The sequence below is a fragment of the Vulpes lagopus genome, chromosome 14, assembly GCF_018345385.1.
Source record: "Vulpes lagopus strain Blue_001 chromosome 14, ASM1834538v1, whole genome shotgun sequence".
NCBI lineage: Eukaryota > Metazoa > Chordata > Mammalia > Carnivora > Canidae > Vulpes > Vulpes lagopus.
Genome location: NC_054837.1, coordinates 23,041,955 through 23,059,066, shown reverse-complemented (window position 1 = coordinate 23,059,066; position 17,112 = coordinate 23,041,955). Strand labels below are relative to the sequence as shown.

The following is a 17,112-nucleotide window of genomic DNA, read 5'->3' as shown; positions in this document are numbered from 1 at the left end:
CCCCGCCGCGGACTCGCCACGCAGCTCAGCACCAAGGGCCTTTTCTTCCCCGTGGAGGGAGGGAACACGCCCGCTCCCTGCAGCCCGAGCGCTGGGCCTGGCCCGGCTTTTCTCCCCCCGCCCACTGCCAGGACACACGCCGCCCTGTCCCCACTCTAGGTCGGGGGTGCACAAGCTGCTGCTCAGCGCCGCCTCGCCCTCATTGCTGTTGGGGGGCCGAAGACAGGAGCTTGGTCCCGTCCTGACCGGGTCGGATGAGGAGGAGGAGCACACACAACTGAACCCGTCCTGGTACACTTGCCTCCTGATTCACGAAGAGCCCAGGGACAAAGGCAGTGCTGATACCCTAGGAAGTCGTGGTAAAAAACCTGGCTCCTCGGGCTCCCCTCCCCAAGGCCTTCCCAAGGTCACTGTGTGGGCGGACAGCTTGCAAAGCAGGTGTTTGCAAAACCCTTGCCAAGGCAACTTGTATTTTTAACTCCCTGTCAGCCCACGGAAGTCACTGCCATTCCCAGTGCTGCAGCTTCACCTCGGCAGGCAGGTGGGGCAGGGGCAGGTGCATAGGTGCCCTCCCTGCGTGAGCAGAGCACAGAGAGAACTTTCTCGTCCCCTCGGAGCAGAGTTGTTTTGTCCAAGTCCAGCAAGAGGGTGCCCGGCCAAAAGTGGAAGCTGTCACAACAGCTATTCTTACGCCATTCCCTTATCCATAATTCATGTTTTAACGTGGCTGCAGGACGTGTCCCGCCAGCCTCTCCTATTAGATTTCCATTACACGGCCCTTTTGCAAACCTACCAAACCGATGCATTTGTGTCAAAATGCCAGGGTCTTTTAACATCCAGAAGCTGAGTTCCGGTAACTTCTCCCCTTGGTGATGTGCAGCGGCAGGGGTCTGGACCCCACTTTCAAGCTGACTGCTGGCACTGGGCGACCGAACAGAGACACGTGCCCACCCCCCTGCTCGGTCTCCACCCACGGCATGAGGCCCTCCAAGCACAACCACACTTCCTTCAAATATTTGACCTACCGTTGATGCCTGCCCATTTCCTTTTAGTTGCTGGTGGTATTCCTGATAGAGGCCAGGCTGGTAAACACAGCATATCTGTTGTATTGCCTATTGTAGAACACATTTCAAAACAAACATCACTTGCTTCCGATGAGGTACCCCATCAGGCACCTCGGGGGGATGGCTGCACTTGCTCAGGGGCTGGGTAGCCAGAAAGCCCTTCCTGGGTGTGCCAAGGTGTGCCAGCCTTGGGACCTCCGGCACACACCTGCCTCCTTTCTCTGGTGGCCGTCCTGAGACCTGTCCGCTGTGCCAGGAGCAGTGACTCTCAGCCTTCATTAACCAGAGGCCAGCAGCCCTGCTAGACTGTGGGGAATTAGCCTGCCCTTTCTAGAAGCAGGTTTTTACCAACTCATCAGCAACCCTGATCATTCCCCCAATGGCCAAATGAACAGAAACACCACCTCACATGCTTAGCACCCTGGGAGCCGGTGGGAGAGCTCCAGGTAAACCCCCGCAGGCCACACTCGGGTGGAAATCAGCCCGAACCTTGCCAATCAGATGACACCCTCGGTGACTGGGAACAAATAAGCTTTCTTTGGAGCAGCGTGGACTGGGTTCATGGTGAATAAATCTCATTTTAATTAGCTGGTTAGGTAAGCTGTGGCCCATGGCTTCAAAGACATTAGGCTGGCCCTCAGTGGTCTGAGCAAATGAAAACATTTGAAGTACGCCCACAGTGGCCACATCTCCCAAACTAAAACTCAGGGCATAGGGGCTGATGGAAGATTCATTATTTATAAAAACACTTTACATTAATGAACTGCCTTTGTTGAGAAGCACAAAACTGAAGCAAATTGGGAGAGTCTCAGAAAATCCAGGCCTGCGGTGGCCATGCCAGCCATCCTGCTGCTCAGAGGCACCGTGAGTCCGGCACGCTTGTGGGGTGCGGGGGGGGGGGGGACGACTGCCCGCATCTGCGAGGCTGCAGGGGGCTCACTGAGGGGGATACTGCTGGGAGATGGCCAGATTCCCACGCACCAGGCCCTCCCGGAGACTAGACTCTCTCCCCTGGCAGCCAGGACACCCAAGGGCGTGAGCGGGACCCTCCCCGAGCAGCAGGGGACGGCAGGGGGCCACAGGGAGGCAGGTCACGTCCCACTCTGCTCCAGGAAACTGCCTGGCTGGCTGCTTCACCGTTCAGGGGCCCTCCAGATGGCTGGCACCTGCAGGGTAGGAAGCAGAGGCCTCCGCCTTCGCCCCCGACCTACTGCTTTGGAAATGTCAAAACACTTGTTGAGTAAGTGCCAGTCTAAGCAGCAGAGTTCTGGAAATGACTTCAGTGTGCTCTCTGCCTCTCTCTGCACAGATGGGGCCGCACTGCCTGACGGCCACCCCCCGTGACCTCAGGCCCCAGGGGCCCAGGCTGTCCTGCTACATGCTGACCCCCAACAGGAGACCAGCCAGTGTCTGCGCTCGCCACCAAGCTCCCTAATGTTCAGTGTCCCCCAAACCACCACCACCAAGGTGCACCAGCCTCGGGACCTCCGGCCCACACACAGTCCCCTGTCCCCACAGCCACGCTTCAACCCGCCTCGCTGCTCCGTTTCAACTGCTCACGTACACGGCGACGGAAAGCTCATCCTCAGCCCGGTAGCTGCTTGCATCCGCACGAGCAGCCCCAGAGAGAGGCTGCAGAAACGGGGGGCGCGACGCCTCCGGGAGGCAAGCCAGGGCCTGCAGGGCACAGGGTGGGAGGCGGTGGTGCGCCTGCTCGCACCTTTTATGTTCTGAACCCAACGCACAGGCGTTCGATTACAAAACCATGGAAATGCGAGAAGGCCAGTAACAGCAGCTATCAGTTGCCAGAACTTCCTTGGGAGGCTGGAAAGGAACTTCCCAGTGAGTGTAGCTGCAAGGAACCAAGCGAGGAGGCCTGGAACGCCACCAGCAGTGACCGACCACAGCGACGATGGCCATGCTGGCCCCGCCGAGCGCCGACTCTGAGCGTGCAGCCTAAGCCAGCCTCTGGGGAGCCCCCGGCCACAGACACCAACTGGAGAGACCACCTTCGTTTCCCGGCCCCCCGCATAGATCACATATCCCTGAGTCGGAAGGGGACTCTGGAGCTCCAGGGAGCCACTCACCTGGGGCAGTCCCCGCCACCGCCACTTGGGAGGCCACACACGCTGGGCCCAGAAGGGCAGGGCCCACCCCGCTCCCAGCTCCCAGGCCTCGAGTCCAGCACCCTGGGGACCCTTGGTGGGCTCGGGTGCATCACGGTGGGTCCCCCTCATCATCCCCCTGCCCACACGCTCCGTCACGCCGCCGAGGAAGCCCCACCGCCGGGGTCCCGGCCACCACGGAGCAAGGAGCTGCTGGGCTCCCGTTACTGCCCAGCACTCGTGCGGCAAAAAGAGCAAACGGCTTCACCCAAATTAAACCAGAAGACCCGGGGGGGGGGGGGAGAAACCTCAGAATCAGCCTTTGAAAACGAGCTGCTGCTGGCTCTCGTTCAGCCTTGGGCCACCGGGCGGACGTGCGGAGCACACAGGAGCCGTGTTCATTACCAAACCGTTTCTTTTTTATTAGAGATAAAAACAGCAAAGTCCCACGTACCTCACCCCAGGGCAGACCAGACAGCGGCGGCGTGGGGCTATTTACAGGAGCCGCAGCAGGACAGCCACGGCGCGGGCCCGGCGGGACGCTGCGCGGCGCAGGGCGGCTTCGGGGCGGCCGGGTCAGTGGCAGAGGGCGATGGTCTCCATGTTAAGGAAGCGGACATGCATCTTGGTCTCGATGTCTATCCCCTGCCAGATCTGGAAGGGACAGAGCAGCATGACGCCGTGCCCCCGCCGCCGCCAGCCCGGGTCCTTGCCCGTGTCCCCGGCCGCCCTCCCCGCCGCCAGCACAGGTGGTGCCAAGACTGTGAGCTAAGCGAGGCCTTTCTGCGGGTTCACTGGGATCTGACATTTGGACCTTTTCTGATACTGTCACAGCAAGTTATCATTAAGCACCGAATCCAAGCTCGGAGCCCGGAGCCATTTCAATCCCACCCACCACACTCCATGGTTTTCATGCAAATTCCTTAACCCCGTTCCACCTCCTCTCCATCAGCACAGTGCCGAGACCACCACCTGCACTGCCCACGGAAGTCACGCAGTGCTGGAGGCTCAAATGGAATCATCCACAGAGACGTTCCATACGCTGTGCAGCGCTGTGCAACTGCAAGATTTTATTAAGCCAGCTTCACTGATTAAAAGGTCACAACAGTTTGGTCTCTATAGCCTCCCCGCGGGGGACAGGAGGTCACCCCTGTCCGGTGTAGACAAGCTTATGCCCGGGAAGAATAATTTCTATGCCCAGATGTCCACTGCCACATACCTGGTACTGGTTCTGCCATTAGAGTCCATCGTGGCCAGGGCCTCAGGGGACACCCAGGCCACCCGACCCCGTCTGCCACACTACAAAGGCCCCCCCACTCCTAGGGCTGCGCTTGCCAGCTCCTTGGCCCCTGGGGGCCCAACAGGGCCACTGATGGAGAAATGGCTGGACGCACTGGTGTGACTGCTGCCTCCACGCCTGTGTGAGAACTCACACTCCCAAGCCATCACCTGCAGCATCTCCAGGGACAGCCCCACAGGTCCCCAAGCTGCAGGGAGCCCTTGGTGCATTTCTTGCCACTGTCCCACACCCACAGTTCCCCAGCGGCTTCCTGGTCTCCTGCACCTGTTCTGAGTGTGCTGGGGTCTGGTGTGGGTGCAGAGAAATCAGACCCGGTTCCTGGGGAGCAGCTCCAACCCCTGTTCCCAGGGAAGCTGCCTGGCACCCAGGTGCTTTCTGCTAAACACCAGGTGGCAACAGGGTCCCGGGGAAAGGCTCGGGAGGGACGGGGAGGGGCCCGCTGGTCAGGAAAGGCCCTCCCTGGCACGTGGACAGGTTGGGGAGCACTTGAGGCACAGGGGTGGGGGCTCGGGGGAGCCTCCTGGGGAAGAGGCCAGGTCTCTTAGGCTCCTTTACCTGCCTGGCCCTGGTGTGTGCGGGCGAGGCGGCTGCACACCTCGGCCCAGAAGCTGGTGCCGCCTGCCTCCTCTCCTGCAGAGCTTGCCGCTGACGGGCCAGGGAGGGGGCCCCGTCTGAGCTGCTCCTGGGCTCCACGGGGCCGTGAGCACCCGGGTCCTGGCCCAGCTCTGGCTCCAGGCCGCTCTGCTCCCTCAGGCTGGCACAGTGCGCTGGGCCAGAGCCTGTGGGTCCTGTTCCCCTGACTTCCTGTCCTTCCTCTAATTCTAGGACAAGCCCAGAGTCCCACGGACAGAGTAGTGGGCGCCAGGCAGCGGGCAGAGTGAGCTCATCTCCCTCGGCTGGGTGCGTCCCTATCAGAGCAGTGCGGGATCCTAGTTCCCAACCTCAGCGCACATTTGTGACGGCAGAGGGCTGGCGTCCACCCATGGGGGCTGCAAGAATGCACAGGAAAGCCATGGGCAGATCCCCACACAGTTGGCTCCACTGTGTGCTTCTGGGAAAAGCTGATGCTCAGAGAGGCAAAGAACACTCCAGAATCTGCTTCCAACGGTCACTGGCAGTGCTTCTGACCAGGGCACCAGGGACTTGTGGGGGGGAGAGACAGAGCTGTCGAGCCCTTTCCTCGTGCTTCAACTGCTCTAGCCACGGGTGAACCCTACTCTCCCAAAGTAAGTAAAACCTGCATTTTAAAGACCACGCCCGGGCAGGACCCCTTTCCCCAGAGATGCGGGTCTCCTCCTGACCAGCGGGCACCCCCTCCAGCCCCACTCCCCTCCTAGACACCCACCTTCAGGAAGTCGTCGAAGGTGATCCCCTCATACACCTGGTCAGGCTCCTGGGGACAGAGCACATGCAGAGTGAGTGGCTGCCGCCAGGAGGCCCCCACCCCCGCAGGACAACGATGGTTGGGCCCCTGTAGTCATGAGAAGAGGGGGTCCCTCTGGACTGCCACCTCCAGGCCAGTCACCCTGAACTCCCAACGTCTCCTCGGTTGGCTGGACGGCAGGAGAGAAGGAGGGTGCAGGCTAACCAGGGCCCCACCTGAGCCCCCCATGGGGACCTGGTGGATGAGGCTGTAGAGGAATAGAGGAAGGGGGTGTAGAGGCACGGGCTCCCCTTCCCCTCCACCACCACCACACACCTCCTGCCATTTCCCTGCACTGACCCTTCGGGAGCTCACATACCCCTGGGACTGGGGGGGGCGGACGACAGGGACGGGGAAGGGCTGGCCTCCCGGCCCACCCGTCACACCCAGTGAGTCACTGTGATAACGTCCACCTCCCCCAGCCAGTCACAGGCAGTGCCAGTCCCCCTCTGTGCCTTCCCGGCCCTGGGCACACACGGAGCTCAGGGATCAGGGGTGCGGCTCCTGCCCCTTCTGGCACTCTCTCGGGCTCTGGCACAGCCAAGTCTCCCCAGACCTCGGCCCTGCCTGCAGCAGCCCTGGTGACAGTGACAGCCGGGCCGAAGTCCGTGAGCATCAACAGAGGACTGGCTCTAAGTAGATCCTGGTCATCTGTGCTATTCCTAAGCAGCCATTAGGAAGGGGTCGATCTCTACATGCGGGTATGGAGGAGGCCCCAAGATACGGGGTGGGGGGGGGGGCAGCACAACCATCAACGTGTGTCAGTCTCCTTCACTGCTACCCGGACTGCCACCACCAGCCCCCAGGATGTGAAGGGGGTCAGTACGGAGAAGGGGAAGAGCAGTCCAGCCATTTTGTGTGAATCAAAAATAAAAGGTGGCTCAGTGGTTTAGCACCACCTTCGGCCCAGGTTGTGATCCTGGAGACCCAGGATCGAGTCCCACGTCAGGCTCCCTGCATGGAGCCTGCTTCTCCCTCTGCCTGTGTCTGTCTCAAATAAATAAAATCTTTAAAGAAATAAAATTAAATAAATAAATAAAAGACACAAGTATAGATGTTGGCATATGTCGGAAACTACCCCCCCAAACTCGATTCCCTTTAGGAGAAGGAGTGGATGCCGGGAAGGGGAGCACAGACCCTCTCCCTTCCTCAACCTCCTGGCCGTTGTCGCCCCGGGTCTTTAGGAAACCGGCAGGCACTCCGCGACTTCGTCATGTTAGGGACAGGCCGCCGAGGTGCCGAGGGCAGGCCACCTGGCCAGGGGGACAGCCAGGCGGCTCCACGCGTCCCCCCGGAGTCTTCACCCTCCCTGATGTCTTAACGCTTGTTCCTAACATAGAAACTCATCTCTGTAAACCTGTAAACCTCATAAGTGCAACCAGTTCTCAAACGCCCAGGGCCTGTCCTGGGGCTCGCTGCCCGTCTCGCCCAGGGGCCCCTCCCTGACCGCACCCCCGGCCTCAGGCCACAGGACCTCCCGAGAAAGCCTCGGCAGTGGGGGCGCCGCTGCGCTCAATAACCGGCTGGGCGGGTCCGTTGCAGGCCGCGGGGCAGCGCCGCACAAATGCTAAGCGTCCTGGGAGGCCAGATGGTATTGAGCAATGCGGCCCTCGCCCCGCGTGCGAGTGTGTGTGCGTGTGTGCGTGCGTGTGTGTGATCTGTTTATCTGGCCGGCGCTTGCCTGAGAAAATATTTCACGAGCACACAGAGGACCCATAAGGAAAGAAGGACGCTCGGGCCGCACACCCCGCACACCCGGGATGCAGGCGTCGGCTCTAGAATACCTCCGCTTCTGAGGTTGTGTGGTTTTTATGCAGATCAGCAGCTGCCAGCTGCCAACAATTTTACTACAGCAAATTAAGAAAACTGTCACCAATTGAAACTGGAGTGGGACGGGAACAATTTAAAGAAGGGGAGTGTAATTAAATCAAATGGGAATCTGGCTCGACACGATGGCAGGGGAGCCCTGCGCTCCCCGCTGAGGTCACCAGCCCTTCCTGCCACAGCTAATTTGCTGAGTGGGGTGCTCTCACTGCGGCCAGAAGCCTCCCCCTGGGGCCAGGAGGCAGACGGGTAAAATCCAGGCTAACGGCATGACCCCGGCCCGCGCCCCTACCCGCGAGCAGGCCCAGGCCAGCCAGGACCCTCAATGGCAGGCTTGGGCACGAACAGTGGGTTCCAGCAGGAGGACACCGCCCCACTCAGGCCGTGGTGAACCCAAAGCCCCAGAGGAAGTGGGAGCTGCGGCCACTTTAAATACACAGGTGTGAAGAGGTGATGGCCCAGGTGGGACCTACCAACACCCTCAGGTGCCTGTCATCGAGGTGCCCGGGGCTCAAAGCCACCGCGTCAGGGGCTAGCCAGGCTAGACCCAGCCCTACAAGACTGAGGCCACCAGGCAGAGTAAAGATCGCTGCCTCCAAATTCCAGAAAGTTCTCTGTGTCCCCATACTCGGTTTCCCCACCAGTAACAGGAGACGACGCATGGGATGTACGAGGGTGATGTCTGCACATGCCGTGCAGCCACCCTCAGGGCCAGGGGCGTGTCTGCAGGTGCATCCCATCCCCACGATCCAGTACACGCACGCTGGGGGCCACTGCTCACTCGGTCACCGCGCAGCGACCGCTCTGCTGGGGACAAGTCCTGTCCCATCAGGGACATCTGGCCATGTCTGGAGACTCCCTCCCTCATAACTGGGAGGAGGCCAGAAACGCTGCCGAATGCCCTACGATGCCCAGGATGGTCCCCGCCACTGACAGCTGTCCCGCCCCGCGTGTCACCAGTGCCAGGTGGAGAAGCCCTGCTCTAACCGGCCCGAGCTCATCACCGGCCTGCCCAGCACCGGCCTGAGAAATGACCCAGGCGTTTCTCCACCAGCACGACCCCCACAGGCCTCCAGGGGGGTCCAGCTCTCGGGCCTGTCTCTCCCTGCTGCAGCTCTGCTAGGGCCCGAGGCAGCAACTTGGTGCCCTCCACGGCCACCTGCCTCTGGCCCGCGCCTCCCTCCCGGGGCCGGCAGGGGCTCCCCTCTGCAGGCGCCAGCCCCCTCCTCTTGCTCATCTACATGGGTCCCCGCTCCCAGCTCCACACTGGGGCCCGGACTAAGCGGCCGGGAGGGAGCCCCGGGACCGCGTCCCCAGCCCCTCGTGGTAAATTGACAGCAGCGTGGCAAGCTGGTGGCTGCAGGCCGTGGGCAGGGGACGCCGCGGGGGGCTCCCTGGGGCGGGAAAGGAGCAGGGTAAGAGGGGCAGCGCGGGCCCCCCCAGGCCCTCCAGGAACAGACTGCCAGCCGGGCGAGCCGTGGCAGGTGGCGGCCGGGATCGGGGTCCCCCCGCGGGGTCCCGGCTCACCATCTGCCCCACACACACGCTGGCCGCCTCCATCATGGCCCCGTCGGCGATGGAGCGGGCCGACTCCTTCTCGATGTGCGGGTTTCCCGAGAGCAGCTCCTCCACCACCTGCCGGGCGAGGCAGACAGGGTGACCTGGGGCCTCCGTCGGGGCCGCGGGGCGGGAGGCGCCAGGAGCCCTGGCCGGCGGGCGGGCGGGAGCATACTTTACATTTCGATATTCTTCCAGGGTGATGCGGCCGTCGCTGTCGGAGTCATACATGTGGAACAGAACTGGGGGCGGCGGAGAGAGGGGGCTCCGTCAGGCGAGCTGGAGGGGAGCCCGCGTGCCCCCGCTTCCCCAGCCGTCCTGCTCCGAAGGCCTCCTCAAAACGAGCCAAAGACACCCGTAATGACCCCCCCTCCCGGGGCAACCGCAGGGGTCAAGGGCCAAGGCCACGGGGCCAAACTGCCTCCCTCCTGGTGGGTGACCCTGGGCAAGTGACCTAACTTCTCTGAGCCTCGGCTCTCCCATCTGTACAACGGGAGTAACAGCAACAGCGTGTGCTTCAGGGCGTGGCACAGGCTCAGTGAGCCACAAAGCTGGCGGATCGGGACCCGCGGTCCCCACACGCCGCGAGCACAGACGTGACACTCGCGTTGATGTGAAGACAAATCAACGTTATTTCAAAGTATTCCTTGGGGTGCCCGGCTGGCTCAGCAGGACAAGCGTGCAACTCTTGACCTGGGGTTGTAACTTTGAGCCCCACATTCTGCAGAGATTACTTAAAAATAAAATCTTCAAACAAAATAAAAATAAAAAATAAAATAAAATCTTCACACACACACACAAAAAAACCCCAGGGAATCCCTGAGTGACTCAACGGTTTAGCGCTGCCTTCAGTCCAGGCCCTGACCCTGGGAACCCAGGATCGAGTCCCACGTCAGGCTCCCTGCATGGAGCCTGCTTCTCCCTCTGCCTGTGTCTCTGCCTCCCTCTCTCTGTCTCTCGTGAATAAATAAAATCTTAAAAAAAAAAAAAAAAAAAAAAAGAAAGCATCACTCCTCAAAGACCCTTATCGGCAGGTCATGGGCCCCCTGTATTCAGGCCCCTGGCTGGTCTGAGCCGGCCCCCCGAGGGCACAAGGGACCCAGCACCTCCTCCCCTCTGGTTATTCCACTTTGTGTCATTCACTTTGTTCCTGGACTGACATCACTCAGCATCCAGCAGCCCAAGGGAGGCCAGGAGCTGAAGGGGAGGCAGCCCCCGCCCCCCAGCTCAGCCTCAAGCTAAGTCCCCTGTGCTGGCGTCGATCCAGCACAGACCAGACACCCCAGGCCGGGCAACGTGCGGCAAACGTCTTCGCTTCTCATCCGCACGTGACCCCTGTGAGGTGAGCCTGCCCTGAACCCATTTCACAGGCTGCACTGCGGAAGCTCAGAGAAGTTAGCGTGTTCACCCACGGCTGCCCTGTGAAGGGACGGGGCACCAGGGGCCCCCATGACCTCCGACCCGGCCCTTGGAGCAGGTGGGACACTGACACCCGGCTCCCCGCTGGCCTGGAGCACCAAGGGAGGAAGGAAGGGCCCGGCCAGTTCCCACCAGGCCTCACGTGCACATTCCAGAGCTAAATCCAGCCCGGTCCCCGTGTTTACTTGTTCCTGCTAACGAGGCTGAGCCTCCTCGGGCGGAGGCAGCAGGATGTCAGGAGTCATGGGAAAGTCCACACGGGGAAGGGACATGTGACACAGGCCACCCTGGGCCCCCGTGCAGCTGGCCAGCCCAGATCACGAACAAGTGGCTCTGGAGCCCAGGGCCTGGGGGCGGGGGGGGTGTCCTCCAGACCAGGCCCATCAGAGGCCCATCTGGCCAACTTGGCGCTGGGGGGCACGTGGGGGGGGGGCAAACGTCCCAGGACCTCCCCGGGTGCCCGTGCAACCTCACCGAGCTCCGAACCAGTGTATATTCACAGAGCCCCGTCCAAGGACCAAGGACCAAGGCCATGCGGCCACTTAGTGGAGGGGCCCTGCTGCAGCCCAGCCCGTCCCAACCAGAGGCCCCCCCTTTTCACCTTGGCTGAGAAGCCAGCGGCCCAAGAGCACCACCCGCGGGGGGGATCCTGGGGCCCTGGCGGCGGGCGCTGAGCCCTGGGACCGGCCTCCCAGAGATGCCGCTCGGCGGCCCCCCTCCCCCTCCACACAGGCCCACCCGCCGGCTGCAGGGGTGCGGAGGGACCTGCAGAGACGCACGCACATCGCAGCTTCTCCTTCCGGCACAGCTGCACCTGCTCCTCGTCCATGGTGGTGTCGATGGGCCGGAAGTAGGACATGATGGTCAGGAAATCCTCGAAGTTGATCTCGTCGGCCAGGCCGCTGGACCCCTTGCGCAGGTTCCTGGGGGAGCAGGGGGGCAAACGGGGCGGCGCCTGAGCCCTGCAGCCCGTCCTCTCACCACCGACGCCGCAGAGCGCGGCCTTCCTGGGCCCACGGTTCCCTGCGGCCAACTCGGCCTTGGCTTCCGCTGCCCAGTGGCCTGCTCGCGGGGCGCTGGGGGTCCCCAGAGGCTTAGCCCAAGGCCCGCACTGCCCCCCACAGCTCACAGCCCTGGAGGCCCGGGGCAAGACCACAGCCACGCAGCGGGGAGGGCTGGGGGGCTGCAGTGCACAGGGGTGGGCTCTCCAGAGAGGGGAAACCGAGGCAGCGAGCAATTCCGCAACTCCCCAGGCTACTTCTGCTGACCCCACCCGTCGGATCCGAGGCTGGCAAACTGCAGTCCACGAGCCAGCCCCACCTGCCGCCTACTTCTGTACACTCCATGAGCCAAGGAAGGGCTTTAGGTTTTTAAATGGTTGAAAAAAACATTTGCGGGAGTAAAAAACCCAAAGTAATAATAAGAATCCCATGAAATTCGGAGTTCCTTGCCTATCGATAAAGTCGTATTGGCACACAGCCACGCCCATTCATTTCCTAACGGGGCTGTTTTGTCGCCACCAGGGCCGAGAGGAGCGGTGGTGACAGCCCTTGCAGGCCCAACAAAGCCAAAAAGATCTACTCTGTGGCCTCCGGCAGGGACAGGCTGCGACCGCTCCTCAGCAGCTGCCTGAAACTAGTAGCGGCCGGCGTGGTCGGGCTGAGTAAGCGGTTCACTACCGAAGTGCAAAGTTTACTAATAACCAGATTTTTTTTAGTAAGTCAAGGCGGGCTCGAGGTCGTCCCCTTGGCCGTGGAGGGGCAGGGAAGGGCCCGCGTCCCAGCCGGGGCTCCACGGGGTCCACCTTGTGGCCGCACGGTGCTCAGCACGTGGGCGGCTTCCATTCTTCTTACAAAGATGCCCGTGTTTGGGTTTTGTTGTTGGTGGTTTTTTTTAAGATTTTATTTATATGACAGAGAGTGAGGGAGTGAACGAGCACAAGCAGGGGGAACAGGAGGAAGAGGAAGAAGCAGGCTCCCCACTGAGCAGGGAGCCCAACTTGGAGCTCGATCCCAGGACCCTGAGATTGTGACCAGACCCGAAGGCAGATGCTTCGCTGACCGAGCCTCCCAGGCACCCCAAGTGCCCGGTTTAGAGCAGTAGTTTCATCCTTAACTGTCTGGTGACCCTGTAAACAACAGAGCCCTTGGAGGTGGGTAAGGGCCGCGTCCACACCGCCCCCCAAGACAGCTTCTCTGCTCACAGTCCTGTTCTTGAAGGGTCTCAGGAAAGCAAGGCTGGCTCTGGTCTTCCTTAAGAAGAAAATCCTGTCTCTGGCCCCCACTTCAAAGTCCTCCCTCACCCCCCTCGGAACTTCCAGGACAAAAAGCAAGGGATGGGTGAGGGTGTACAGGCTCTCAGCTGCAGGCCCCAGGCTGTTCTGGGCCCAGGCCTGGGGAGCCCATCCTTAACCTTGCCCTCCTCAGAGACTTCCAGGCTGCTTGCCCGTCACCCACCAGGGCCTGACCCAGCCTCCACCATCCCCAGCAGGACCCTCCCACCCATGCTCTATGCACAGCCATGTGAGCTCTGCAAAATGCACTCGACCCTATTGCTCCTGCTTAAAGCCCTTGAAGCTTCAAATTTCAGGGTAAGCCTCAATCCCTCGGCCTGCTCCCCCAGGACCCAGGGCGTGCGTGTTGGTCTCACCATCCACCTTGACCCAGCCCTGCACACCCCCTCCTGCCACTCTCAGCTTCTCAGGGGCCCCCACAGGTTTGTTTCCATGTCCACCTCTGGACACTCCACATTCCCTGACTGCCTGACATCCCTTTCCCCTTCCGTCCCACAGACAGCACCACAGCTGTCCTGACTTCGGACCCCCGAGGGAAGCAGGGAGTCTTTCCTGCCCCCGACTGACCACCCCAAAGTCCAGTGGCAAATGCTTGGGCCCTGCCTTCCTGTCCCCTTGCCAGACAGAGGCTTCAGCCCCAGTCCCAGGTCCAGGCCCCATCCCCTCGGCAGAGGCCACCGCTCACGGACGGCAGCCCAGCAGACACCTGAATGTCTGTGCTGGAAACACAGGTCCTGGAGCCGTTCTGGTTCCCCCAGGTGACAGACGAAAGCCAAGCTGTGTATGTGGAGTCAGGTTTGTTTTAAAGAATAACTGCATACGGTTTAACACACAGATTTTGCATTTGAACAGTATGCACCTAGGACACCCACGCCCCAATCAGGACCCAGAATATTCTCACGTATGCCAGGAGTGCCTTCTCTCCAGTCTGGACACACTCCCAGTCCTCCCTGCTGCCCTCGCAGTGTGTCCAGAGGACCAGCCTGCTAGGCCCTGGTCCCAGCCGGTCCCGCAGGCCCCAGGAAGCACGGTTTGCTGGAGAGGCACCCTTGCCCCTCCCTAGGTCACCTCATGTCATGGGAACCCTGGTCCCTCCAGCTCCACCCCATAGAAGTCTGGGTCCCTGCGGCCTGGCCGGCCTCCCAAGTGGCCAAGTCTGCATGGAGCCTTTCGGAAACAAGCCTCACGGACACACAGGGAGGCGTGTGCCCACATCCTCACGCACACACCCATCTCATACGGCACCACCAGGCTCTGGGCACCCTGTGAGACCTTCCACACTAGACCCCCACCACGCAGGTCAACTCCATGTCAAGGGGTGCCTCTCCCGGCCTGGCCCCCCCTCCCACCACCTGCCAGCACCCCCACCTCCTGCTCTGCCTCGCTGTCCACCAAGGCCTCCTTCCCAGATACTTCGGGCAGAACTGGGATTAAAAAGGAGATTCCATGGCTCATGGAGGCTCAGTGAAGCATCTGCTTTTGGCTCAGGTCATGATCTCAGGGTCCTGGGATCGAGTCCCACACTGGGCTCCCTCTGCCTACTTGTGCTCTCATCTATCTGTCTCTCTCTAATAAATCAATAAAAACTTTTAAGAAAGGAGATTCCAACCCCATCTCCAGCACGGACTATGTGGCGTCCCTCTGGCAAATGTGACAACCGTCTGTGACGAGTCCTCTGCTCACCTCCAACCCCAGATCTAACCTTCCCCTCTGTCCTCTGTTCTTCCCTCCCCAGTGCCACAAAGCTGCTCGCTGCTCTCACCTTCACTCAGCACCCTGGCCTCCAGCTGGGGGACCGTGATACACCTGCTCCTGGGCCTCCGTCCCCTACAGCCCACCAGCAGCCAGGGGCTGTGATCCGTACCCCACCTTAAACCCATCAGTGCCTCCCCACTGCTGCTCCCAAGACACCTCTTGCTGGTGAAAGGGCTGCAGCATGCAGCTCTGCCCTCCCCACACCTCCCATCCTGCACGGTCTCTCTGTGCTCTGGCCAGACCTCCTTTCTGCCACACACAGTCACCATACTTTCTGATGCCACAGGGCTTTTGCACATGCAGTTCTTTCCTCCCCAAACACCTCTCTCTGCTTTGTCTCATTAACTCTTGGTCACTCTCTCAGGCCTTGCCCCTCAGCCAAGACTCTGCAACTTCCAAGGCATCTGAGGACACCAACCCATACCCAGGAACAGGGGAGGCTCAGGGAGACTCAGCATCTTGCTTAGGGCTGCATGGCCCTGGCAGAACCAGAGCAGAGTGGCTGAGGTTCACAAACTTGAAACCTGTCCAAGAAGTCACCACCCATCTTCTGGCCACAACACACCTATTCCCTTCCTTCCTCTTTCTGCCGGTTCTCCCAGTTTCTCAGCCGCCTCTATAGACACAGGGGTCAGGCCTGGGGCTCTGGTGTGTTTGCCCACAGGCCCCGACTGCCTAGGGAGGGCGTGTGCAACCCAACTCTTGATAGAGACTCAAACATACTGAGTCTCATGCAGTCATGCAAGTCAACTCCAACGACACTGGACATTTGAGGCCATGAGCTCTGGCTGGAACCTCAGCCCTAGGACACTGCATCACCACCCTGTGCTTCAGTTTCTCTGTAATTCATGGCAATGAGCAGAAAGATAGACAACATCATTTCAGTGGACCCTCAGCAACCCCATGAGGCAGATGCTACTGTGACCTCCATTGTACAGGTACAGAAACTGAGGTAGCCTCCAAGGTGGCTCCCAGTGATTCCCACCTCCTGGCACTCAGGAGTGTTGTCCCCTCTCTTCACATGAGCTGACCTAGCAGCTCACTTCTGATGAAGAGAGCACAGCAAAAACAATGGATGCCCCCGACAAGATTAGTTTGCATATAATGGGGTCTTCCATCTCAGGGGCTCAACCTAGCCTCCTCCCTCATGTGGATGTCGCTCTGCAGGAGGCCAAGAGCTGCCGTGAGTGAGCAGCCCTGGGGAGGGGTCCCTGCGGTGCTGCCTGCTGCCAGCCACGTGTGTGAGCTTGGAAACAGAGCCTGCCCCAGTCGGGCCTTCAGATGACTGAGGTCACAGCTATCACTGGACCTGAGAAGCCAGCTAGTCCACACCTGGGTCCCTGACAATGGACACAAACAGTGAAATAGTATGTGTTTTGGGGGCACCTGGGTGGCTCAGTCAACAAAGCATGTGCCTTCAGCTCAGGTCATGATCCTGCGGTCCTAGAATCAAATCCCACATCAGGCTCCCTGCTCAGTGTGGAGCCTGCTTCCCCATCTGCCTCTGCCACTACCCCTGCCTGCACGCTCTTGCTTGCTCACTCTCTCTCTAATAAATAAAACATTAAAAAAAATAAGTATTTGTTTTAAACTGCTAAGAATTGGGATTATCGGGGATCCCTGGGTGGCGCAGCGGTTTGGCGCCTGCCTTTGGCCCAGGGCACGATCCTGGAGACCTGGGATCGAATCCCACGTCAGGCTCCCGGTGCATGGAGCCTGCTTCTCCCTCTGCCTGTGTCTCTGCTTCTCTCTCTCTCTCTCTGTGTGACTATCATAAATAAATTAATAAAAAAAAAAAAGAATTGGGATTATCTGTTATGCAGCCACAGCTAACTAACACACAGGCCCAGCAAGATTGGGTGAGCTGCCCAAAGTCAACCAGCTAGGACTCCAGAGCTTGAGCTGTCTGCCCCCAAGCTGTGCCTCTGACTCCTACACAGCCCCCTCTTCTCTGCATTGGTTTAAGGGGCGACTCTGAGCACACGAGCACTGTACGTAGGTACAGGGGTAAAATGCCCCCTTGAGGCCAAAGTCACCTGCCATTAGGCTGGTTCAGGGATGAGGGCCCACCTGTTGTCGAAGAAGGCACGGACGATTTTGGATCGGATTGGGTTGAGCTCCAGGTCAGGGACGTTATTGAAGTTCTCCTTGCTGAGTCGCAGTTAGGAGGAGAAACACCGGAAAGAGAGAGAGACAGGGAAAACATCCAATGTCAGATGGCAAGTTCACCACTCATCAGGCTGTCTTTATCAATCCTGAGCAGATCCTGTGAGAAGAGTCCAGAGACAAGACTGGAATACGCTGCACTGATCTGCCACCTGCTCGAACCTTTGCCCTGTAGGAGCGGGGAGGATTTGAAGGCTTTGAGATGC

General features: G+C 60.2%; 1 protein-coding gene across 1 annotated transcript in view; it reads right to left on the bottom strand.

Moving 5' to 3' along the window:
* Positions 1 to 3,566: 3,566 nt before the first annotated feature.
* The window catches only part of TESC (tescalcin), a 56,697-nt gene continuing 43,151 nt past the window's right edge, over positions 3,567 to 17,112 (bottom strand). The window contains exons 5-10 of the mRNA XM_041728528.1: positions 16,811 to 16,891; positions 11,476 to 11,615; positions 9,454 to 9,515; positions 9,244 to 9,351; positions 5,815 to 5,862; positions 3,567 to 3,823 (exon numbers count right to left, since the gene is read on the bottom strand). Of these exons, the coding sequence (XP_041584462.1) occupies positions 3,746 to 3,823; positions 5,815 to 5,862; positions 9,244 to 9,351; positions 9,454 to 9,515; positions 11,476 to 11,615; positions 16,811 to 16,891 (517 nt within the window). The 3' untranslated portion in view covers positions 3,567 to 3,745. The remainder of the gene's footprint in view (positions 3,824 to 5,814; positions 5,863 to 9,243; positions 9,352 to 9,453; positions 9,516 to 11,475; positions 11,616 to 16,810; positions 16,892 to 17,112) is intronic.